Source organism: Pteronotus mesoamericanus, unplaced genomic scaffold (assembly GCF_021234165.1).
Source record: "Pteronotus mesoamericanus isolate MK-2021 breed Mesoamerican mustached bat unplaced genomic scaffold, CSHL_Meso_final contig_256, whole genome shotgun sequence".
Taxonomy (NCBI): domain Eukaryota; kingdom Metazoa; phylum Chordata; class Mammalia; order Chiroptera; family Mormoopidae; genus Pteronotus; species Pteronotus mesoamericanus.
In genome coordinates, this window is record NW_026555108.1 from 698,672 (window position 1) to 725,456 (window position 26,785).

Consider the following 26,785-nt stretch of genomic DNA (forward strand, 5'->3'; position numbering starts at 1 on the left):
AATTCCTCTCTCACACATAGGTAGCAAGAGTGAAAAATTGGTAGTGTCTACTCTATCTGAATGTATGCACATCTTATGACCCAGAAATTCTATTCCTGTATACATTCCAACAAAAAATGTGTATGTATATCCATCAAGAAAATGTTCTATTTGTAACAGCCAGAACTGGAAATTCTCCATCAGCAGAAGACTGAATAAATCAATATAAACCACAGGTGGCACGTTAACAAAACGGAATGCTATACAGCAATGAGAATTATCAATAACTCTGAGGAATAATATGAATCTTTCAAACATAATGCCGAGCAAAATAAGCCAGGCACAAAAAAGTATATATGAATCCATTTATATTAAGTACAAAGAAAATGGCAAACTAATCTATTCCATTAGAATACTCGGGATAGTAGTTACCCTTGAGAGGGAGACTGACTAGAAGAGGAATGAGAAGACTCCTGGTAAGGTTCTATTGCTTGATCTGGGTGCTGGTTTCATGGATATGTGCAGTTTGTGATCACTCACAGAGTACAAAATTATAATCTATAAACTTTTCCATATGTATGTTATACTTCAACACAGTTCTACTGAAAGTCTTTTCAAGAATAGAAGCAAACTGAAGCCAAAACCAAAAATAAAAGTCACTTTTGCATTTGACAGGCAGAATTAATAACTGACAAGCTCTTGGTTATCTCTTTGACCTGAGATGGAGAAAACAGAAGTCTCTCCCTTTTGTGGAAATAGTAATTTAACAAGAGGCAGGCCACTTTCACCCCTAGCTATTACTGCAAGCCTGATCCTTCCCAGCAACTTATAATAATAATAAAATTAAAAAATAGACTTGTGGCAGCATACCACCTATGGGCACTCAAAACCCTTCCAGGCACCAAAAATAATGTCAATGTTATTTAAATAACTAAGTTTTCATTTGAAGTTTTAATTTGTATTCCAAGACTTACAATACCATCCATGCAGTAAAAATGAAGTCTAGCCATGATGCATATTAAAATTTTCTTTAGCACTAACTCTGTCTCCACACCAGCCTGAAACTAAGCACTTTTATCTTTATTACTCAAGTCACTTCACTTCCATGGGTCTCAGCTTCCTATTGTGTAACATGGGAATAATAATAGCACCTCTCTTATAGGTTAAGGATTGAGACCAATTTCACCTAAAGCAATTAACACAGTGCCTACCACACAGTTGAATACTCAGTGTGTTAGATGCTATTATTATTTTGATATGGGGAGAATAATGGTATCTTCTCCCTTACAAAATAGCTAGCCCAGTTTATAGCTTTAATCCCCCAACAGGGATATTTTAATATTTTAAATATTTTAATATTATAACACTCAAGCACACGGTCGGTTTTCCTCCCCCCTCTTCTCCAGGTTGGAAGAAAAACAAAGGGAGCATTTCCAATGAGCTAATTTTGATCTGGGTAGTGTGGCCCGGGGTTAGGTGGATGGGGAGGAGTGGATGGAGCAGAAGCCCTTTTTCTTTGATGGTGCGACATTCCTATACCATGCCAAGGAAATGGACACAAATGACATGACCTGGAAAGGAAGGGACCAAGAAAAATGTTAAGGATGGAGGGTACAAGGGATGTGGTCATCTTCATCAGAGAAGGGCCTTGAAGGAAAAGTCAGGAAAAAAGAGCTGTAAAGGTTGGAGTTTGCCCATCAGACAGCATCTTTATCTTGAGTCATCAAGAGGACAGAACACTTTTCTAGTTACAAAAAAAGGCTTACGTACACATCATTTTATCTAGTCCTCACAACCACCCTCTGAAGTGAGCAAAGCAAATTTCATTATTCACATTTGGTAAAGAAGAAAAGGTTCAAAAAGGTTAACTATCACAGTTTGCCGTGTATAATGCAGACGTTTTAGTCCAAATTTTTAAGGCAAAAATAAGGATGTGCATTATACATGGGTAGTACTAATTCCATATCTATGTGTTTTTCTTTTATTTATGCTTATGCATTAAAAGGGTAACTGTAAAAAGCAATAACGATGTCTGTATGCAAAATAATACCCTAGAATACAGTAATCTGTTTTGTTTCTAAATATTAATTTAAAAATTAAAATGGAAAGATTTTTTCCTGAAAGTTTGGGCCAAAAACGTGGGTGTGGCTTATACACGGCAAAAAAAAAAAAAAGGATAATTTGTCCAAAGTCATCAGCTACCAGTTGAGGGGACCAGCATTCTAATCCAAGTCTTCTGGCTTCAAAACCCATGGGCCTGGGCAACGTTTCTTAAGAAGGACAGGGGAAAAAAAATTAAGCAGACACTAGTCGTACCTCTTCTCTGCTCCTCAGCCTCAGATGGTAGAAAGAAAACTGATAGGAGGAAGGTGGATTTAGAACGTGGTTGATGTTGGGGAGAGGAGCGATAAAGCAGGGTTCCGAAAAAAGAGAAAAGCAGCAGAAGCGGCTCTAACTGGGAGTCCGCCGTAAATAGGCGCCACTGGCCTGGCAATGCTACCTTTTCGGTTTTTCCCCCTGGCTGAGCAGGGCCAGGTCCACTCTGGAAGAATTTATCTTCCCACAGCTCACCTTGGGCTGGAGAGACGCTGTCGCCCCCTCCAAACCCACCCACGCACACCGGGAGCGAGGGCGAGGGGCCATGGTGGCGGTCTGGGCAGACCTCCACGCAAGTTAGGGACCGAGGAAGCCAAAAAGGACCAGAAACGCTGGATAAACCAAGTCTCCGGAGCCAATGCCATGTAGGGTATCTGAGAAAGGCGATTATAAGTACAGTGAGTGTGTGCAAAAGGGGGTGTGCGAAGTAATGGTTGGGGTGTGTCGGCAGGAGCTGGGGTCGGAGGCGCCGGGCACCGAGGTGCGCGGCCGGCGCTGAGGGTCGCGGCGCGTGAGGCAACGGCTGGCGCAAATCACCTCAGCTCTGCGCTGCCACCGCCTCCACGCAGGTTCTCAGGGAAAAACTTGAGGGACAAACTCAGTTTAGTTAAAAGGGGATGAGAAGCAAGAAGAGAACGCGGGTTGCGGACCGGACGAAAGGACGAAGAACGGGGCGTCAAAGAGCGCCCCAAGAAGACTTGAGGGGGTGTGCCCGCGCTCCCGGCTAACCACCGACAGGTAACTATGGGCTCCCGGCTGACCACCGATAGGGAATTCTGGGTTCCCGGCCTCGCCTAGGTCTTCTCCTTACCTTCGGCACCGTGATGTAGTCCATGACCTCGGTTCCAGCTGCTCGAAGCCCGCAGCGCTCTCGCTCCTCAGGCTGCCACCGCAACCAGCTTTGCCTTTGCCGCCTCGCAGTCTCGCCCAACCAGAGCTCCTGCCCCCGCCCACCGCTCGGCTAACGCTCTCAGGCTCAAGCTCTCGTCACCTGATCCTGGCGGAGTTTCCTATCGCGACAGTTCGCCCGTGATCGCTCCCGCCATTTTGGTGTCTGGCAAGTGCCCTTTTCTTTGGGGGAACTGAGTTCTGATTCAAACTCCAGGTTTGGTCCAGGAGTTCTTAAGTCTCAAATCCGAGTGCAGCCGCACCCTTTCATGTATCTTTTGATGCTGTAAGGATTCTGAGCATCAATATCATTCTACTGGTCTCTAATGTTAACAGTGATGACACCCTGCAGAGATAGCATGCTGACTGTACTTCTGTGGCAACTGGCTTTCGGAGGAGCTTCTTAGCTGTAATACCGTGGAAAAGTCATTATAGAATATTTTTTTAATGGTTTATAACTATGTCCTCCTCTTACTCTTTTCCTTTACAAGTCTACTGCCATTAACCTAGTTACAGCCTGGACAATTGCACTAGCGTCACAACTTCTGTCATCACAGATGTGGTAAAAGCGTTACCAGGGAGACAGGGGTGGGGGGCGGCTTCCCCGCCTCCTCAGTTCTTGCCTCTGGTGCAAGAGAATTCAATCGAAAGACAACACGTATAGTAGAAGTGAAATAGCACATATAGTGGAAATGAAATACAAGTTCATTTATGCACTTGAGCAAAAAGGCTACAAGTAGTGACTCAGATCTGAGTGTCCCCACTATTTGGGGTTCAGGGGTTCTACACTTTAACTAGCTTCTAGGTACCCTTCTTTCTCCCCCTTCTAGACTTTGAGATCAATATACAGCTACAAAGGCTTTCTCTCTCTTGCCTAGTGAAGGCTTTTTGTCCTAGTGAAATTGCTGCAGAGACTCCCTTTCCCAGCACAGAGCCTCAGGAACTCCCTTCCTCCTGCGCTATATTTGCTTGTGATGTTTGGAATGCCCAGGAATCTTATTGGACTGTGCTCAGGACTGCTGAATTAATGGGTTAGACATGTCTCCCTTCCTTCCTGCCTTGGTTTACTATTTATCGTGCCTAACAAAAGGACCAAGGGCCCACTGAACCACATCTCAGATGAGGTGCAGGTAGGCACAGTCACTCAGTGGTGTTCTCTAAATCAGGCTTATGATGGAAAAAAGAACAGTCTGGGCATTGGAAAACCCGAGTTGTACTCCCAGGACAACTCTTCTCTGTGCTCACACTCCAATTGTTTTGCGGCATTTAATGCCGTTGATTCCCTTTTAACACTTAGACTTTGTTATAAAATAGATTCACCGCCTGTGTCCTTAACTTTTCCTTTTCTGCCTCCCTCCAAGCTCCTCTTTATCCTTGTTTAGCCATTTCCCAGGCTTCTGTCCTCATTCCTCTTCTATTTTCTTTTCCCTTGGTAATCTTGATGTCTTCTTCAAGTTCAGTTCTTACTCTCTGGTAGGGAACTCCCCAATTTACATCTCAAATCCTATGACCTTTCTTCTCAGCTCAAATTTGAAACTTCCAACTATCCCCCACCTCTGCCCAGAGTTCCACTTGGGTGTTCCTGCTAGCTTATTAAGGGCATAATGGCCAAAAACAAACTCATCTTTCACACCCTCCTCCTGATCTCTGAATTCTCCCACCTCTGTCACCTGCTATTTCTCAGGTTTTCCCTGTCCCTATTAATGTTACCACCATACACCCAGTTTCTCAGGAAAACAAACAAAAAAAACCTTCATTTCCATGCTGTTTGGGATAGTAAAAAGGGGGATAGATTCCAAATTCAAATTTTGGCTCTGCTATTTACTAATGGTACGTGACCCTGAGCCTCGTTACACAGCCTCTATGCGTCTAAGTTTTTTTATCTGTAAAACCATGCTAATAAGGTGCTTCTGAGGATTCAGAGAGGTAACATATACAATATAAGGTGACAGGAACATCATAATGGCACAGCGAATACTGATGGTTACCATTCCTTCCTCAACCCAATTATTAAAGTGTCCATCCCTGCCCTTACCAATATGGCTCAGTTAGCTATAAAGATCATGCATTGGATTCCCAGTCAGGGTGCATGCCTGGGTTGCAGGTTCAATCCCATTTGAGCATGAGAGAGAGGCAACTGATCAATGTTTCTCTCCCTTTTTTCCTCCCTCCCTTCCCCTCTCTCTAAAAATAAATACAATAAAATATTTTTTAAAATATCCATTCCTCTTCCTCTCTCAGATAATTACCTTGCTTCCTAGTTTGCTGATAAAATAGAAGCCATCAGAAGGGAACTTTCACATCCTCTCACAACCAAATCTGCATGTGGACCCACATAATCTGCCTTCAATGAATCAGCTGTTCTTAAATCACCCTAACGCAGCTCTTCCACTTGTCCACTCAATTTCATCCTCCTTTACCTACTCAGTTGTCCCTTCTTTCCTTTATCATCTAACATTCCCAGTTACCGGATCACTTCTATCAGCACAAAACCTGCTATAATATATATTTCCAAGTTAAAGGAAAAACCTTTCCTTGACCCACATTACTGTCTACCTTCCACCTCCCCCCATCTCTCTGTTGCATTTTATAGCAAAACCCCTCCAAAGATTTCTCTAAATTCACCCCTTCCCCCCATTACTTTTCCTCTCCTCCATTCTCTCTTGAAATAACTCAAATCACATTTTGCCCCCACCACTCTACCAAACTGCCCTTGTCAAGGTTAGAAGGAATTTCCATATTGCAAAATCTATTTGCCAATTCTCTCCTCTTCTTGTCCTCCCAGCTGTCTCAGATCGCTCCCTCCCCCTTGATACAATTTTTTTTTTTTTTGCACTTGACTTCGGGGACACTACTCTCCTACTTCTGTAGACTTCTCTTTCCCAGTCTCCTTTGCTGTTTATCCCTCATCTCACCTATCTTTACATATTGCAGTGCTGTCGGGGCTCAGACCTTAGTTCTCTTCTCTATTTACTCTTATTCCCTGAGTGCTGTCATCCAGTCCCATGCCTTTAAATACTGTTTATTTCTAGAGAACTTTCAATATTTTGTCTCTAGTCCTGATCTGTCCTCTAAGCTCTTTAGCTTACGCAATATCCAACAGCCTACTGTACAGGTCTATTCGAATGTCTTAGAGGCATCTCAAACTTACCATATCCAAAACCAAACTTGATTTCTACCTACATCCTCAAATCTGCTTTTCGGGTAGTATTTATCTCAGGAAATGGCAACTCTGTCCTACCAGTTGTTCAAGCCAAAAGCCTTGGAGGCATCCTCTTTCTCTCCTATCCCAAGCCTGACAGATAATCAAATCTTATCAGCTCATCTTTCAAAACATTCTCCAAACCCAGCCTCTTCTCACCCCTGTGCCCCCACCCAAGCCTTTAATTATCTTGCCTGAATTGTTGTCGCAGTTGCGTCTCCATGTTTTGTCCCTGTCCTCCCTAGAATTTATTCTCTACAAAGCACCATCCAGACTTGAGAATCTATAATGATGTTACTTCTTTGCTTAAAACATTCCAGTCGCTCCCCATCTCAGGACAAAAGCCAAACTCTTAATCACAGCCTACAAAGCCTTACATATGATCTAAGCCCAGTACTTCTGTGACTACATCTTCTATCACCCAATTCTCTCACCGCTTATATGATATTGATCTCTTTGCGGTTTCTCAGGTATTCCACACATGCTCTTGCCTTGGGGCCTTTACACTTGCTATTCTCTCTGCCTAGAATGCCCTTCCTCCAGATAGCCACAGGTTCACTCCCTCATCTCTGTCAGGCCTCTGATCAAATGTCACCATATCAGAGAAGCCTTACTTGAGCACCTTGTATAAGACCACCACCACTCCTTCCCCAGCATTCCCTACCCTCCTAACCCTTTTTCTTCATAGTTAGGAACACCACTTGATATACTATAAATGTCTTTTCCATTTATTATTTGTCTCCCCCTCTAGGATGTCAGCTTCATGAGGGGAGGCACTTTTGATTTATTTCTTGATCTCCAGAGTCTACGATACATTCTGGCACACAGTAAGTACTCAAAAAATATTTTTTGAATAAATAGATTTCCAAAGCTATTCTGGATTTTCTCCACCATTAACTTCAGCCATGCCTCCTAACATTCCCTCCTTAAGGCAAGTTGGTATCATTTTAGAGGAAATTAAGGCACAGGTGATGGTTTGCTACAGGCTGCAGAACAGTCAGAAAGTCAGAGTGAACCTCCAGGAGCAAAGAAAGCCTGGGAAAATCTGGAAGAAGAAAATATTAGACTTATAAAATCTTTTCAGTAAAAGGGATAGTACTGTTTTCTATTTATTTATCTGCTTCCATTATGATGTCAGCTCCAAGAGGTTTTTCTTTTCTATACTGTAACCCAGTGTCTAGAAAAGCCTTTGGCACATAGCTAATGCTTGATAAATACTCATCGGGGGACTAGATGAGGATGAACGACTATAAATTCACAGCCTGGTGTGGGGCAAAAGATAAACTAGAGGGAAAGAATCAGAAAGCAGAGAAACAATTGAGAGACTGAGGCTATTTTGGCCACCCCAAAAGAAGTTGTGAATTGGTGAGCCTCTGGGGGTTTTGACTTTGTACCTAGAGCTCCGGTCTCAGCAAGATTAGCCAGCATTTGAGCTACTAGCTGCTGCAGTATATCTTACTTGTCCTTCTCTATATCCAAACTTCCAACTCATGTATTGCCCACTTATGTTCTACTTCGAGGGCTTTTCCACTATTAGGGGTTATTGTTCTTCCCATGGTATCCTAGGAAAGTAAGTAGGTGTACGCCCCCCATCTCACTAGCTAGAGATACAGCCTCAGAAAACTACTGCTGAAGGTCACCCATGATCTTTTGGAGGATGCCTGTTTAAAAGTCACAGAGCCTCTGTGACCTCACTCCTGCTGTAGAGGTGGCTTGATAAATCACAGCAGAGGGCAGCTGGGGCTTAACTTCATACACGTCACCAAGACCTCTCTCCACTGGAGGCCAGCAGTAACAGTCTGTATTTTTAGCTGATTTCAGTTCCTGCTTATCAGTCATCTTGAGCCAATTGCCAACAAACATCTTTTGAAGATCAACTTGCTAGAAGGTACTTTATTCATCATTTAAGAGCCAGCTTACTTGAATCATGCAGTGCATAAAGGACATCAGCCAAGAGGTCTGCCAAGAGTGTGTCACCCTCTTCCTGAAGAGTAGGATGTGCTGTGCTGCAGCGATTGTCACCAATTCTCCACCCTGGTTGTTAGCTTCTTATCCTGAAGGCAACTTGTTCCGGCTGACCCAGGAAGAAATTCAGATCTTGCTGGCGAGAGAGGGGAGAGAGCAGCTGTTTCTTCAGGGAATCACCCTTGGGGGGACTGAATGCTTGCTGATCCGGGACAACCTGTACACCGAAGGCAACAACACCATGGACCTCCGCACCAAAGGCCAGAGTTGGGGCAGCCAGGCAGTGACAGTCATTCAGATCGAGTCTGTATATCTTGTGTTGATGGGACAAAAAGGGACAGAGGGAGGGCTTCTCAACCTCAATGCTTTTGAGATGGCAAATTACATCAAAGAGGCCATTCACCAACGCATTGCCCATTTCTAATGAAATAAAAAGGTGATGTTGTTTGACCTGGAATTTGAATCTAGTCTGATCTGCTTCGCCTGCTAAAGTAACATGGTATTGAAAAAAAAAAAGAAAAAGATATCTCATCAGTTTGGGGGTTATGTGTGTAAGTGTGTCTGTGTGTGCTTGTATATGTATTTTTTTGTGTGTTGGGGGGTGGGTAAGGAATTTGGGGTTCTTGGCCTTTTTTATACCTAGAACACCATCCTTCCCTTCTCAGCACCTGGAGAAGAGAAGTAGTGAGAGTAGTGGACAGGGGACTAGAAAATCTTGGTTCTAATACCAACTTTTTCCTGACTTGCTATGAGGTCTTTCTTTCTCTGAGCCTCAGTTTCATTTTTCGTTAAGTGAGGAATACGATATGTCTCTAAGGGCCATTCAAGCTCTGGAAATCTAGAATTTTGTAGCCTCACCATATTCTTCAAGGTCCAGCTCAAGTGCTACCTCCTCGAGGAAGCTTTCTCTGCCTGTCTTAATAGTTGGGGCTAATTCTGATTTGAACTCTGAGAGTACTAATTTTCTGGGTCATTTTGTTTGGCCTTTAATCACACTCTGCCTGACATTTCTTAGATGAATGTTCTACGTTCTTGTTTAACTTTCATACACACGTTAGTTATTTTTGTTTCCTAACTTGATTATAACCTCTTAAAGGGCAGATGGCGTGTGTTCTACTTTTCTATTTCCCTCCTGGGATAACCCAGCATGGGAACCTGCCAGGAGAGCTGGTTACATGCATACAATCACTTATCAGAAAAGGAGAAATTTTTCCAAAGTGGGGTTTCTGCTGGGTGTGGGTGATCCAGGGTGCTTGTGGCTAGATTTTCTTCCAATTTGTAGCTCACCTTTGGACCATTCATCTGTTCATTGTTGTCACCATCAGGGAAAGTATGTGTGGGCAGGAGTTAGAAAGGACATGAAAAATTCTAACAATCTGATCTGGCTTGTTGCTAGCAGCTCTGGAAAAATTGGGGTGAGAAAAAGAAGAAATGAGAAAGATGAGGTGGTGCATAAACCATAGTGCTTATTTGACTCTGCTGTCACCAGTCCCCAGGAGAAATGATTATAAAGAACCTTCTTCTGTGTTAATCACAAGGAACCACCTTTACCTACCCCTCAAACACACAACCTCCTGATCTTGCAAATTTCCGGGTTTCAACATGGAGTTTGTCAAAAATCTCTACAGCAGCGCCATTCAATACAAATATAATGTTGGTCACATATGTAATTTAAAATTTTCTAGTAGTGACATTAAAAAAATTATACAGGTGAACTTAATTTTAGGAATACTTTTATTTAACCCAGTGCATCCAAAATACTATTATTTAAACTTATAATCAATATAAATATTGTTGATGAAATATTTTACATGAGTTTTTTTTTGCCAAAAATTCAAAACCTTGGACATTGTAACAAATCTCAATTCAGACAAATCTCCTTTCAAGTGCTCAGTAATCACATGTATCTAGTGGCTACCATATTGTGTGGTGTGGGTCGAGGCCAACCTCATGTAATGTTTGACATCCCTCTGCAACATTCTGCTAGCACATCCACCCATCCATCCAACCAACACATTCTATGCCAGCATTGGCTAACTAATGAAAATGTAAAAAAGAAAAAGAGGAAAAACAGGCTTTTTAAATAGAATTCTAATGGAGATAAGTGAAAAGATACATTGCAGTGCAATGAAGTAAATGCTATGCAAAGTTTGTATTTTCAAATATGTATTGAGCCCTCACTATGGGTCAGACACTGTTCTAGACACAGCAGTGGACAAAATACACAAAAAACCCATTGCTCATGGAGCTTACATTCTAATGGGAGAAACAGATAACATGTCAGGAGATGCTAAGTGTCACAAAGACAAACAAAGCAGTGTAGAGGATGCTAGAGAGTGATGAAAGAGATTATTTTAAATAGGGAGGTCAGGGCAGCCTGTCTGCAAAGAGGACATCTGTGCAGAGACCTAATGAGGAAAGGGAGTGAGGCATGTCAAGAATTGGGAGATGTGTTGCAGGCAGAGAGAAGAGCCATTCAAAGGCGCTGAGGCAGTAGTGTGCCTGATCTGTGGAGGAACTATCAGGAGGCTAATGTGGCTGCAGCCTCCAAGGGCAATGCTCCCTTTCCCTCCTCACCTGCAGCATGCTCGTGCATGGTAGTGCTCCTGTCTGCCAGGGTGGAGCAGCAAAGCAGAACAAAAGTTCTCATCACCTTCCTTCCGGGCCCTCTCTAATGAAATTGCCTTAACTACTTTGTTGGCAACCACATCATATTTCTAAGGCATATTGAGCTCTTGGTTAACTAAACCTCCTAAGGAAAATCACTCCGGCTGTTGTTAAGAAAAGAGATTGAAATAGTGACAGGGCAATAAGCCAGGAACAAAATTACATGTGGAAATGGCTTCACTAGAGCCTTCATCCTGTACAGAGCCTCACGGCAGCATGATACATATCCCTAAAGGGAAAGAGAAGGGGGTGAATAGGATGATGAAGGCGAACCCTTAAGATAATTGAGCCTTCTACATAATTCTTTCCAGCTTAGACCTCCCAAGCAGAGAGACATGTTCAGAAAATAAGGCTATTTGAGATAAAATGGACTTGCCAGTTAGAGGGGCCCAGGCAAATTCTTCATTTGAAGATAAGCTGAAGTACCCAGATGCCCCACTGAACGAAAAACTCCATTGGGCCTATGGCTGAATGGTGCTGCACTGGGAATGCGAAGCACGCCCAGGCTGTAGCCATCCAGCAGAGGTCCTTGCCCTTGATCTAGCCAAAGAGAAGCACTGGGTCTGGCGTGGCCCTGGCCTGTTGCTATGGTGCAGTCTTTCCCTAGACACTGAATGTGCCTTGCATAAAAATAAGCTGGAACTGAATGTGCAGAGAAACTCATTTGGGCTGTTTTATTCCCAGAAGGCACCACGGGGAGGCTATCATGGGGTGGGGGGCGGTGGGGGGCGGCTCAGGGAAGCCTGCTTGAGTCTTACTAAGAAGCCCCATTTCTTCTCCATCCATCCTGTGCGCTCATGGAGTTCTGGGTGACTCAGAAGCTAGCCCTAACTTGCCTCTGCAGCCTTGGTGCCCACATTTCCTCTCTTGCAGTCCAGCCACACTGCAAAACTCATTGTTTTCAGGACAGGCTGCACAATGTTCCCCCAAGGTGCTCTCAGAATTCACCACCACCTACCTTCCCCCTCCCATTCTCTAACAATCTCAAGCCCAGATACTACTCATTTTTCAAGGCCCAGCCACCAGCCCCATTTCTCTAAAGGTATTACTTAGTCCCCAATTTTGGAAGTGTTCTCTCATGCGTTGGAATCCCCTACGTCCTTCTTTGCACCTTCCTCATAACACTTAACTCTTTTCAACTTTCAGTCATTACTATGCATGTACATATCTTCTCTTAGTAGCCTGTAAGTTCCCCTAGAGATGACTATTTGGCTGCAACCCCCATTAGCAGACTTTTGTGCTACAAAGTTCTCAATGAATACACAACTTGCAGGATTATTAAATGAATGGCAGGCTTAATAAATTAATGGATAAAGAAATAGGTTTCAGCCAAACCCTCTCCTTGGTTTCCCACAGTTTAAATGAGGAGAATGAAGGGATGTTACTAATGATTGCTTTTCATCCCTTGTCTCCCCCACTCCCCAATACAAGTCACTAATTCCCTTGCCTCTACGCAGCGGGGTGTCTCACTCTGGGAAATATTTAGTTATGGTTTCAAGGCTTTATGTGATTATTATGTTCCTTGCATAGGGTGAACTCCATGCCAAGTAAATGGTAGACACAATTAATGGTATAGGAACTGAGAGAAAAACTCCCTTTGTGTGCTGCCCTTGCTCATTATTGCAAAGAATATGCATTCTCTTTGCTAATTTAGAGTTCTACGTGCAGTATATTCATTTATTCACATTTATTTATTTTCTAGTTGGATTGTGTACAAGTGCCTTTACAATAGGCTAAAAAGACTTGGATTCTGAGAATCTGAATCCCAGCCCCAAGCTATCACTTATTAGGCACATAATCCTGCACTAATCACTTACTTACCTTTATGGGCCTCTGGTTCTTTACCTAGAAAATGGAGGTGTTGATACCAGCAGCACTGGTGTGGAGACCCTCCATCCATCCTGTGCGCTTGTGGAGCTCTGGGTGACTCTTAACAATGAAAAAACTGTGCACAAAGTGTTTTGGGGAGTGTAAATTGCTTTAGATATCAGGTCAACCATGGGTATGGGTGTGGAGGTTAAACCAGAGCCACCAGTGTTCAGGCAGGTACTTGGAAGTGGGTGGGGGTACAGGCTGAGCTCCCACGTGGTTGACCACAGAGTCTGGAAACTGGCTTTAAAGTGCCAGTTGTATCAGAGGCTTTAACTGATTTTGGGGTGGCCAGAGGTGGAGATGTGGGGATAAGAATAACGTGTCACCTCTTGGATAAAGGGCGGAGGCAGTTCTTAGGAATAGCAGCAAGCAGCCTCATCCTTGTGACCTAGAGGGGAACAGGGTGGCCATTTCCTAATGATAAAGCACTGTGTGCTTTATAGTTTATGAAAGGCTTTTGTCATTTATTCATTCAGCAAATATTTACTGAGTGCCTACTGTGTACTTATCATGAACAGATAAATGACAATACAGTGTAGTAAGTGGTATTAGGGGATGCATTCATTCATTCACTTACTGAGTACGCACTCTATTTCAAACACTGTTCTAGGCCCTGATAACACAACAGTGGACAAAACAGGGAAAGTCCCCTGCTCTTATGGAGCTTACATTATAGTCTAGGAGACAGGTAATACTCAAAATTAAGTAACATACAAAGTGCGTCAGATGGCGATGAGTGACAAAACAGAAAGAAAAGCATGGTTGTGTTCTGGTGAGGACCCTTTTCCTGGTCCATAGTCAGCACTTTCTCACTGCGTCCTCACAGGGTGGAAGGGCCTAGGTAGCTCTGTGGGGTTTCTTTTACAACAGCACTAATCCCATTCATTAGGTCTCCACCCTTACGCCTCATCACCCCCCCCAAAAGCCCCATCTACTCACTTTCAGGGTCAGGATTTCAACATATGAATGTTAATATTGTGAATTTCAACATTCAGACCACAGCTGTTACCTTACCCGTAGGCAACGCTACAGAAAAGACCTGAAGGAGGTAAAGGACGCAAAGGGGGAAGCGGGGAAGCCAGCCAGCAGGCTCCTGCAATGACCCAGGTAAGAGATGGCGGTGGCACAGAGTAGTATGGTAGCAGGGGAAATGGAAATAACCGGTTGGAATCTGAACATGTTTTGGAAATAAAGGAAACAATCTGATGATGGATTGGATGTGGGATGTGATAGAGAATATTCACTGATAACAACCATGTTTTGGGCCTGAGCAGCAGGAAGAGTTTGCCATTTGAGCAAATGAACGAGACAGCAGAAGAAGGTTTATGGTGAGGAGGTTGTCGGGTCCATAGATGGGGAACTTCTTTTTGGTCATGCGAACTTTAAGATGCCTATTAGATATCCAAGTGGAAATGTTAAATGTTAAATAGGCAGTTGGTTAAGTGAGTCTGGCATTGAGAACGAAGGTCTGGTTTAGAGATACCAATTGGGGAGTTTTCAGAATTTTCTGTAAAGCCACAGAAATAGATGAAACCACATGGTTAGCGTATGGCAGGATGGTAAACATTTTGCAGCAAGTTCTTTGAGGTGAGGGGAAAACCTTAATTTGTAGCATTTACAAATTTCCATGATATGAAGTCTCGCATTATGGGCAAATGCAACCTAACAACTCGTCACAAAATTCCTGAAAATTTAACAATTAGCTCTCATGGGCCGATGATGTAGGTCAGCTTTGCTGGGATGAAATTTGGATCCCAGTGATGGGGACCTTCCACTTAGTCCCAATCTTTTTGACACTTGGGCAAAATTAGAGACATACTGAACACAAGATTTGGGGCAATACCTGAACCCTGAGTCCTCTGGGTGTTGGCCCTACTTCCCAGAGAAATGGTGGAGTGTCCCCTTCACAAAAAGCCTGTCTACAAACCTCTTCAGTGTCTGATTTACCACAGTGCCTCTTTTAATAAAGGCATCCTCTCCCAAAGACCCTGGCAAAAATGCCAAGCAGTCTTAGAGGGATGGTATGTTAACCTATTAGTCTTAATTAATCTATGACTTAGCTTATCACATTAGTACTCGTCAGCTACTCTGCTGAGCACAGGTTTCTAAGGGAATGAGATCCAGAAACAGCAAATTGTGAGCAATGGGAAGCGAGGGGGATATTGGAGTGATTACATACATCCATACCTATGTGATTTCAATACTCCTTCTGCAGAGAAATGGCAGCACCATTTCTCCAGGTGATTAAGTGGCTGCTTGGCAGTCATCTTTAAAGCACCCTTCTGCTGTAAACCCACCATCACATGTAGTCAGTCACCAGGACATATTAATTATACATCCTGAATACCTCTCCAGTCTGTTCATTTTCTCTTGGTTGCCACCGGAACATGCTAATTTAAGCTACATACATCTCTTACCTATAATTTAGCCTCCTAGCAAGTTTTCCTTCCTTCAGGCTACCCGCCTCGCCAATTCATCTCCACAAAGCAGCTACAATGATGCTTTTAAAATGCAAATCTCATGGCACTCTCCTGCTTAAAACACTGTGGCTCCCAGTTGTGTGTAACCTATTATTAGAATTAAAATGGAACCCCCCCCCGCCCCCACCACAGCTTACAAAGCCTGGCAAGGTCAGGCCCTAGCTACCTCTTGACCTTCACTTTGTACTGTACTCTTTGACTGTGCGCTACAGCTATAAGCAAATGTTTTAAGCTATTTCTTAACTAAGGACCTTGGCATAGGTTTCCCTCTGTCAGGACCTCTCCTTGTCTCCCTTCCTCACTTCTATCCCTGAGTGTCTCCTAATAATACCTTTTCATCCTTCGGATCTCAGTTGAAAAGTTGCTTTCTGTAGTAAACCCTCCAAGAATACACATAGCTAGGTTAGGTCCACCCAGTATAAGCTTCTAAGCACCCTGCACTTGCTCTTCAGACATTCAGAGAGCTTTTTCATGGTCTGCCTTCCCTGTCAAGCTGTTAACATCAGAAGAATTAAAAATGGCTTGCTTTGTTCACTGTTTCCCTCTTCCTATATCACATAATAGATGATCAATAAATAGTTTTTAGAAATCAGTGAATTACTAACTTACAGGACCCTTAAATTCATTATATCCAAGCTGAAATTATTATCTACTTTTGCCATCATACCTGCTCTCTGTTGTATCTCACATATTAATTTACAGCATCATTGGTTCTATAGGTTCTCTTGAAAATGGAGCCTGAGAAAAGTATTTAGAAACAGTAATTTATTTAGGAGATGATCCCAGGAATCATGAGTGAGGGTGCAGAGAGAGAGACATTGAGGGAGGAAATTTAATGTAAAGATACATTATTCAGGTCATTGCTCTAGACAACAGACATTTAATTCCACTAGGATCTCTGAGCAGCATACAGAATGACTCCCAGAGCTGTCTACCTAAATATTTTTCAGAGGCTTGAAGATATAGCTACAGTAATCCCATTTCCCTTTCTCCACTGATTGAGGGTTGCCCATGGGGAGCATTAATTTTCCGTGCAATTCTGGGTTCTTTTGAGAAAGCTCCACAGCAACAGAAAAAGCACCAGGGCAGAATTCAGCAAGATGTTCAGCATGTTCCTGCGGTAGGAGACTAGCAGCTAGGAGTGAGTCAGAACTGTCCATTACAGCTGCAGCTAAAAATCAGAGGTGGTTTGTAGGGATGTGATATGGGTGCCAAAGGTTTCTGCTCATCCACTGTATAATTTGCCATAGCTGTGTAACAAATTACCAAAACTTGGCAGTTGAAATCAAAACTCACTTATTAGCTCACAGTTCATTGTTATTAGCTCACAGTTCTCTCTGGGTGAGTATGTCTGGGTTCACTGCTTGCAAGTCATAGAAGACAAGAAGTCTTGGGTCTCACAAAGCTGAAATGAAGATGGTGGCCAGTCTGAGCTCTCATCTGTAGGCCATGTGTTGAAAACAGCAGTTCCACCGGTAGCCTGGGTCCCTGAATGTATCGATGAGCAAGCCTTCATCCTACCACCACCAGCCAGCTTGGAACTTGTGCATTGGACTGTTACATGAAAGAGGAGGCGGGGGGACTTATTCTTAGAGCCTCTTTGAAACGGTTGGGTATGCTCTTCAATTATTTTTAAGGCTCTCTTTGATAAGTTTAAAATGTCTCTTCAGGCACTCCCCAAAGAGCTCCGCTCTGTGCATGCACTGGGTAACACCTGCCTGCAAAAGCAACGTGTTCCTGAAAAGCAAAGAGCCCTGCTCTGCAGCTGCACCAGTCGATACCCACTCACCTCAGGAATCTGGGAAGCAAAGAAATATACTCTGCGCCTGCGTGAAGAACCTGCCCTATATAAGCCAGACCGTGGCAGCAGTTCGGGGAGCCATGTTCTTCATTAGTGTGTGCTCCCTTGATGTATCAAGCTCCCTGCCTTTCTTCTTGCCCTCTACTTTGTTTTCAGTAAACCCCTTCTTTTGAATCTACTGTCCATCTTGGGGGTGGGGGAATATGACAAAAATCCATTTGCTGGTGACATTCTAATGAGTAAACTTTAGTTCTATTTGTTACAGTTATGTGCACAGACGGCAAGCGTGCAAAAAGCTGCTGAGGGTGACATCACATGGCCTGAACACTGGCCTGGGACTAACTTTCCAGAGACTCATTTTTGTGAGATCTCACTAATCCCCAGGCTGTTTGTCTGAAGTCTTTTTCTCCCTCTCCTGGGCAATTCATTTCGATGCCTTCTCTGGCTTAAAGACGGAAGCTCCCCCTTGATGCTCAGCTCAGTTTGCCCATCTTTCAGCTTCATGTGCCACTGTGGTTAACTCGCATCCATAGCGAACCCCTCATGTCCCCTGGAAGCCTCAGAAAAAGGGAGGGTGTGGTTCAAATATTTAAAGCTTTGCAAAGTCATTATCCTAGTAGGAATTCTAATCCTTTTTTCCATTCCTCCTCTCCTCACCACCTTCTTCTCTTCAAAATATGATTCAAAATCCTTCTATGGGAATAAAATCCTTATAAATTCATATGACCTCTGAGATTACTCTTTTACTATGTATACCCCTTTACATCCTGAACTACCATAACACCTTGTGTTGTTTTCTTCTTTTTGGCAAGGGGGCTTAGTTTGGCTACTGCCTCTCCTACTTTCTTCCACTGTCCATTTTGTACTTAATGATATTGGAAGGAAACAGAGGAGTTTGTTTTGTAACAGAGAAAAGGAGGGATAACATGGGTCTCAGGAGAGATGGGGAGCCCAATTCAAGGGAGTGTACTTCAGACAGGTTTGAGCCTCAGATGGTTTGGAGGGTGGGGCACGATCAGTTAAGGTGGGAACTAGCAATGCCCTTTTAGAACCCAGGTAACAAAGACTGGCATGAAATCGGGTTAAGGTCCTTCAATTCAGTTCCATACAGAGCCTCGCAATACTCTGGCACCCAGGGGATGGTGATTTGTAAGAAGTGAGCAATGGCATCAGGGGCACAGGCTTGGCTTCCACCTAATGGGCATCATCTTCAAGGGTTAACAGTGAGTCTCCTTGGAGCACCTTTGCAGGAGGCAGATGTTGCCAAATGGGAACACCTGCCTCCTGCAGTGCAGGGGAGAGAAGGCAATCACTATGCAGTGACTACAGCGAAAATATTGATTGCAAACACCATTGTCTCCTTCCCTGCACCTCACCCCCACACTTCGGAGACTCGCAGTAAAGTTGTAAGAGATTTTCAAGGTCCCCTGTTAGCAAGCGGGGGTGGGAATGAGAACATGTTCTTGATGTTAATGGACTGTGTATGTATCCACTGGCTAGCAAGGCCCACAAGCAATTTGGTTAACTCTATGTATTTGAATTCCCTTATATGTGCTTTGTAAATGTTCCTAGCTTTTGTCCTAGGTGTCCATTTTGAGTATCAGTTTATGTTCCTTGAGAACAGAGACAATGTATTTTATCTCTGTTTTTGCTGTCTGAGACTTCAAAAGTATGTGTTTGTCCTAGAGAAACCTCTTTGCTTCAATTTCACTCCATCTTCCTTTCTCAGACATCCTCTGCTGTGCAGAAATTGTTTTCCACCCACCTTAACCCCTAGCCCTTCTCTACCTTAAGTACTTAGAAAATAATTTTATCCAAAGACAATTGCTTTGTTAACATCCAAATACTAGCATTTTATTTATAATGCATATATTTGAGTCACAAAGTATGACTGCTTGCTTACTTGCTTCCACATCCAATAACTGGTATGCTCCACAATACAGTCTATAATAAATCTATATATTATTTAGTAGATTTCATTTAAAACATCCAGAAAATTTTCATATTTTAATTGTCGACACTACTTGAACACATACTTCTTAAAATGATCTCATTCATATTATGACAACTTTGTCTTATCAAAACAAGTATACATACAGCACGATCACCACATAATAGTTTTGCTTCAAACATGGACAACATTAATTAATATTAACTTCAGGCAAGCCATTACTTAAGAAAAACTTCAGGGGGGTTGGGTAATTGGTTGCTTGGGAGTTGTTGTTTTTTTCCTCTCCTTTTAAATAAAAAAAAAAAACACATTGCTTACAGTTCAGCACATTTACTTATTTTGCTATAGTCAGTACTTGAAATATCAGCTACATGTGTCAAGATTATAGACTTTCTTTTTTCTCATCTTCATGACAGATATTACTGGCCAAGAAATAAACTACCACATTATAAGCCTGATACTAAGCAGCATTCCTGCCTGTGTATTCAGCTGCCCATTCTTGGTGAGTAAATGAGCGGTACAGGGCTTCTATTTACTCACATCCACCACCAAATCAAAGGTTAAGAGTAAATAAAATGTAGATGTAAAATATGTGATAGCTCTGTTTTCACTTTACAAAACAATAACAAAATGAAACCTACCACCAAGTTGCTTATAACCTGTAAGAAAACTGTAGACAGCTTTCAAACAATGAACAGCTTGATTAACAGACCAGCTACAACATGAACTCTTGCTTTTAGAATTCATTGTACAATTGTCATTCTTCTCCCCTTTCTCTTCATGTTGTTATGCAATATGTCATTTTGTTGCCCGCGGTTTTACTTCATGTTATTTCACTTTTTATTATTTCATGTCCCATTTCTTTCCTTCCTTAATTTCGTGTTTTTTCATTTCTTGTCATATCATGTTATGTTGCTTTGTCGCAGGTGGTGCACTTCACATGGCAGTTTACTGCATTTTTAGGAAATAAGATCAGGAAAGCTATGAAATATATTTTTCTCCTGATCTCTCTGATACTCTTCCTGGGCTCTCTGCAGCTTGCGACCCTTCAGCCTCCACTTGTGGAAACAGTATGTCACAAAGGAGGTCATTATCAATGAGAAAATAATTATCAATACTATTATCAAGGCCACTGTGGAGGAGAGTGGAGCCTCCAGATGGGTGGCTTCAGCCTGTATGGTTGCATTCAACTTATCAACATTCTCATAGTCCTCTGAAGTCCAGAAAGCAGGCATGAATCCTAAGTTGAAGGGTGATCTCATTGAAAGAAAAAGCAAAGATGAAAGTGCTCCCCTCACAGCTTCCTGGCTTGAAGATGGCTGAAGAAGAGTGGGCTTGGATTCTCTGTTCTGGAAAATGGCAGCAATCTCCACTAGGTGGCCTCGGGAGCTGGTTTTGAAGAGAGTGGAGTCAACTTTCCATTAATATTGGGCTCCTGAAGTTAAATTTTAAAAAAGTTTTAAAACCCCAAGAGTGACTGCAGCATACACAAGACACAGACAGTTCATTGAGTAGGGCAGGGTATATTCATGATAATTTTAGAGAGATATCAGCAGAACCCTATCTCCTTTCTCTTTGATGTTAGTATTCATATCCTTTGGCAACAAACACGTTCCTTAAAGTCTCTTTAAGGAGAAATTAAGCATTTTCTAAAATTGTAGAAAATTAGGAATCTAGAAAAATAATCCAGGCCAAAATGGCAGGTAATTGGTAAGCATTTTAACTCTAGCTAAAGGACTACATTATCTGAAACCAAGAGAAAACAGTCATGTTGGATACACACCAACCCATGTAACCTGTGGCATAAATAGCACAATACTATTTTCAACCTCCATTCGAGTAGTTCCCTTGATTGGCTGGTTTCAACGCAAGAACTGACAATGTGGTTAATCTAGAATAACAAGTGTTAAGATACCATATGCTTAAAAAATATATTTTTCAAAAAAAGTGCTTATATGCTGTTACTTTCATAATTACCATGTATCCTTAACCACAATACTGCTCTGTGACCCCACCTAAACTTTGGGAATTCTCAGTGGTACCTTTGGTTTGGGGAATTAATTATATACACTACAATCATAATGAATTTCTTAATGGGAATCTGTAGCTTAGCCCTCCCCGTAATGGGGAACTCACTGCCTGATTACTCATTAACCGTGTTGTTACGCACTTTCCAATTCTAACACACTCCTGTTTACTCTAAATTGGCATACTATTACTATTAAAAAAGTAAATTAGCACTTTTCCCTATTCAAAGCACATATGCTCCCACAATATGTTAATTTCCAGAAGAGTTTAAATGCTGGATTTTAGAGAAGCTTCCAGGCAAAAAATATGATGCACCTTGATAAAAAGACAGGATAGCAGATTTAAGGGCACACACATGAGAAGTTAAATAGTGGTATAAAATTATGGAAATGTAAACAAAATGCAGTCAAAGGTCAAAGTTCACGTTACAGGCAGTTAACATGTTCTACTGCCTGAAACGTACAACACAGCGCAGAAGTGCTGCAGAAAGATCCTCCATCAGTGACTCCGAGATTTAGCTCAGAATAATCCCCATTTTGAGCAATTTATTCTTTTTTGTGGGTGTCATTTGAGAAATGCAGCTTCTGATAGCCTCTTGATGAGTATATGGGGACTATATTTTACTCACATCCCAAGATTTCAATGACCACGCCATTATGTAAATCTCTTTGGATAAAATTATAGAAAATTGAACATAAAAATGACAAGGTAAATTCAGCCTTTGAGAGGGGACCTGGGGTTCCATTTTATTACATTTCAACAGCCCCTACCTTGTAGCTCCTGCTTTTAAAAGTGACCCATGTATCATGGTAGAGCAAGGCAGGCAAAATGGAAGGCTTACATTTTTCTTCCCTTAGCCTTTTCATATACTAGAAGTCAGAGGTATGTTGAGGCCCTCTGCATGTTCTCCCCCGCCAAAAGCCAAATTATTCTTTTTTAAAGATTCTATTTATTCTTAGAGAGAGGGGAAGGGAGGGGGAAAAATATCGATGTGCAAGAGATACATCAATCAGTTGCCTCTCGCACGCCTCCCAGTGGGGACCTGGCCTGCAACCCAGGCACATGCCTTGACTGGGAATCAAACCAGCAACTTTTCAGTTCACAGGCCAGCACTCAATCCACTGAGCCACCCAAATTATTCTTCAAAGAGCATCACCTCCCCTCACCCCCCGCCTTCCAAATCTGTTTCTGGCTTCATTAAAGGAATCTGTGTAGTTGGAGATACATCTTGGAGTTTCATGAAATCATAGAATCCTAGACTGTCATAGCTCGCAGAGGCTTTAAGCAGTTTCACCTAGTCCCCTTATTTTTCAGTTTAAAAGGCTGAAAGCCCAACTAGGAAGATGGGAGACCAGTTTGGAACTTTTAGACTGCTATACTACCTGCAGCAGAGAATGGAATTCCAAGTGTCCGATGTCAGTTAAGTCATGGATTAAAGATTCAGCGTGGAGTACTTTGTCTGGATCCGAGAGCTGCTGTTGAGCTTCTTTTGGCAACCAAGGAAAGTAGTGTGCTTTGGCAAACTGCTTTTCAAATAACCCTTAAAAACTGTCCCCATTCCTCAGAGCAGCCTTAGATTGATGGAAGCAGATCTTATTGACTGTGCAGCCTAGTTTGTGGCCAAGAGCCAGTCTCATCTTTGCTGCTCAACACACCATGGAGATCATCTCAATGCAACTGACTTTAGCTCCACTAGGAGACTACAAGCCACCAAAGAATTTCTGTCACCATTTGTCATGTGCTGGGGCCAAACTTATTGGATGGTGGTTTCTACCAATAGGGCAATTTCTTCTCCACCTATATCTTCATGTAAAATAGTAATAAGCTCATTACAAATAAAACATACTTTTCTCCGACAAAAAAAAAACAAACAAAACACCTCTCCCCATTCAGCTATATGCCCAGCCCCCGAATTTAGCCCTACAAAACTGGAATCTTACTAATGCAATGGAGTAGCCCACAGAAGGATAGTAAACCCAGAGTTCCTTCTCTCTTCCATACCACTGTCAAATCACATGAACAAATGATGATTTACATCAGAAGGGGCTTTCACCATTAGCAATACAAGTCATTCACTAAAAGTACAGATTTGGTTTTGAGTAACGGAGGGCACATAATGAAGCTTTAAATGAGACAATTAGTTATTTCATTATGTCTATGCAACGTCCTGCCCCATTTCCTCTGTTTAGCAAAGTTGAAACTCTAAGGAGAAATTCCAAAGGGCAGGGAATGAAGCTAGGGGTAGGGTAATTGAAGGCCATAGATAAAAAATCATTCCTGTGCCAATTCTAAGCACTTATTCCTTGATTTCAACAAATATTCATCAAACTAAAGTGTGTGTGTGTGTGTGTGTGTGTGTGTGTGTGTGTGTGTGTGTGGTGCATGCAGAGGATACAGAGGGGAGGGATTCGGCTACAGATACATCGAAGGCCCCCAGCTTCAGTACACTCTGCCTCAGGTACAATCTTAAAATGAGTCCTGTCAGTGTGGGTGTCACACGTTCAAGCCTATTAGCTTGTTCTTCTCATTCCTGAAATTCAGCATCTGAAGTTCAAAGAACTTGGTAAAACCAACTCAAATTGATCACTTACCACCACCTCTAAGGATATGTTCTGGTCTTCACTCCCTCCTCCCATACCCTTCCTCTATACCCTATGTCCCCTCCCCAAGGAAAAATATCTCCCATACTGATTATGGATTTTACTTCAGTAGACATGCAAGAGAAAAAAAAAAGCAGTAGCAGAAATCGAGACTCCATGGCCTAAAACTTTATCTTCTATATATGTCTGTAAGAGTAATTGGTGATTGTTATGTCTATTTTAATTTTACGTTAGGATAAGTGGTAATAAAAAAATATATTTCACTGCCCTGGCTGGTGTGGCTCAGTGGATTGAGTGTCATCCTGGGAACCAAAGAGTCACCTGTTCGATTCCCAGTCAGGGCACATGCCTGGGTTGCAGGTCAGGTCCCCAGTAGGGGGTGTGCAAGAGGCAACCACACACGGATGTTTCTCTCCCTCTTCCTCCCTCCCTCCCCCCCCTCTAAAAATAAATAAAATCTTCTAAAAATTTTTTAAAATGTCTTTCACTAATCTGGATCTAAAAGATTTTCAAATGCAGAGAGTATTAAAACAGAAACATAAAACACGGCTACCCTTAAAGCAGCGTAGGACTAAAAGCTCTAAGTCCCCAGTCAAGTTTTCTAGGACTACAGTTCTCTGAGGCAGTGCTTCCAGGGAGGGGCAGGCACCAGCACATTTCTTATTTCACTCATCTGATGCTGAGCTAATCTCCACTTAAAGCCACTAGAAAGGTAGGGAGATGGGAGAGCCAGGGTTGCATCACAGGTCTGGACATGCTTAGGGACCATCTTTGAAAACCACACCCTGAAAATTATTGTCATTTCTTTATTCCTCCACAACAATCTGTAAATCTGTTGTCTTGCCCGAGTCTAGATAGATTGCTTTAGCAGATTAATTCCCTCCCCTTACCCAACATCAGGGTTGTTGGCTGGTATACTTGGTTTCTATTTTAATCTGAGCTGGGGTAGTGGTTCCATCACTATAATGGTCACCTATCTGCCCCACCAGACCTTGTTGCCGAAGTATGATTTTTTTCTTCAAATCCCATCTCAGGTCCTGCTAATGACTGGAGCCTTAATATTGACTTGATGGGAAATGGAGGTGGTGGTTATTCTGAGAGGGAAATTATTACCAGTCCCACCAAGTCAGGGCAGTATAAAACACATTGCTAGTAGGGGTAGAATAAGATATTTGCTTTAAAAAATAAGAAGATAGGAGCACTACTCTGGTAAAGGTAATGGGGGTAGGGCACAGTCTAGGACTCAAAAGGAGGGAAGAACTGGGGGCTTATACTCTTCCCTGGCTCCACACTTCCCCAGGGTACCTGAGGTCCAATGCAGAAGGCACAGCCTGAGGGCGCTATTCTCCACTTCAGGCTTCCATCTTCTGGGCCATTCAGATGGTTGGTGAAGCTGCTACTGCTGTCAGCGGAAGATGCCAGATACGGATCTGAAATGAATAGGATCCGTCCTTTGCATAGGCAAATAGTGTGCTGCTCCACCCCGCCCCACCCAACCCTCCCCTTTCCCTCCCTCCACCACTCCTCCCTCAAGGTGGGATGAAACCTGTGTATCAAAAAAGCACTCTCGGGTTTGGGCTGGGGGATCACTGCCCCTGGGATCCTCGAGGGTCAGCTTCCTGCTTGCCCACCCCTTTTCCAGGCGGGGCGTGGTCTCTCAGCTATTACCACAAGGACTGTGTTAGGGTAGAGGGCCCTCGTGAATTGAGAGAGGAGGTTTAGCACTGGCGTCCTTGGCACCGGCCGGATGACTGAGAATTCCAGAGGGGCAATATCACGGCCCACCACCACACACGGAAACACTCCTTCCCTCCCTATCGGTTCCCACTCTCTCGTCCCCTCCCCCTCCCTTTCTCCCAGTAATCCCAGAGCAGACGCGTCCTTGGGGAGGCTTGGCCAGGGAGGAGTGTAGGCATTCTGGGGACCCTTATCTAGCAAGTTAGGGTCCCACCGCCACAAGTAGAGCCCAAGAATCCGACTGGACGCTGGCCCAACTGCAAGGAGCCAGCAGCCTGGGGATAGGGCCCTAGGACCCCAGCTCTGTCCACAGCTGCAGCTGGATCCGCACGTGGATGCCGAAGGGGCGAGTGTCCCAGGGGTGGACGCCTGGGCCCGCCCCCGTATGCCTGTCCCATCCCCATTCTCAAGGAGGCCTCTGCCCCACGGAGCGGGCTCTGAAACGGACCCTCAAGTCCGCAGCCCTCCGCACAGGTGCGCCACGCTTTCCGCCATTGTCTCTTCCGCGCCTTCAGCTGCATTACTAGCTGGAATCTGCGGGAGCCTGAGCCTGGTTCTTGCAAATGGGGAAAATCAGGTTTAGAGAGGGTAAGAAAGCCTCCTCGTTCAAGGTTACGTTGCAAGGTTGAGCCTGGTTTGGGAAGAAATCCCAGGCTTTTGGAGTCCCAGAACACTGCACTTTTCTCATCTGGAGTCCAACGCCACCTCCCCAAAGGCTCGCGCGCTCAGCAGTACCCACACGAACAAACCGCACCCGTCCTTACAAGTGTTTCTTCACGCATAGGGCTCGCTCTTTATCTCTTGACTCCCCATCCCCCAACCCCCAGCCCAGCTCTGTTTGTCAGTGCCAAAGCCCCACCACCCACCTACCCACATTTTCACCTGATGGGTGAGCGGGGCTTCCTACCTGTGCGGTTCGTGTACTAGGAACTGAGCCGGGCTCTGGATGATGCCTCTGATCCGAGGGTGCAGGACTGTGTGTGTGCGTGTGTGTGTTGCGTGGGGCGGGCGGGTGCCAGGAGAGGACTGATGCAGCTAGGGAAGCTCACTGTTAGTGCTGTCTCCCTCAGCAACTGAGCACAGCCTAGAACTGTTCAACTTTATTTAGGGGAAGGTGGTCACGTGGGCGCGATCAAGAAAGGAGAAACGTGGCAATCGAAATCAGGTCACGGCGTCCCGGCCGCCTCCACCCGGCCCCTCCCTCCGCACCACTGCTAGTCTGGAAGCCGCGCTACGGAT

The 26,785-nt window shown here is 43.6% G+C and overlaps 2 protein-coding genes across 2 annotated transcripts in view; one reads left to right on the forward strand and one right to left on the reverse strand.

The window, feature by feature from the left end:
* MTMR8 (myotubularin related protein 8) overlaps positions 1-26,466 on the reverse strand; it is an 85,429-nt gene extending 58,963 nt beyond the window's left edge. Inside the window, exons 1-2 of the mRNA XM_054574221.1 lie at positions 26,454-26,466; positions 25,115-25,239 (exon numbers count right to left, since the gene is read on the reverse strand). The gene's annotated coding sequence lies outside the window, so the exon portion shown is untranslated. The remainder of the gene's footprint in view (positions 1-25,114; positions 25,240-26,453) is intronic.
* On the forward strand, positions 8,373-8,834 carry LOC129071089 (profilin-1-like). Its single transcript, XM_054574222.1, has one exon. It carries the CDS (start codon positions 8,373-8,375, stop codon positions 8,832-8,834), a length of 462 nt encoding a protein of 153 aa, XP_054430197.1.
* Positions 26,467-26,785: the final 319 nt, after the last annotated feature.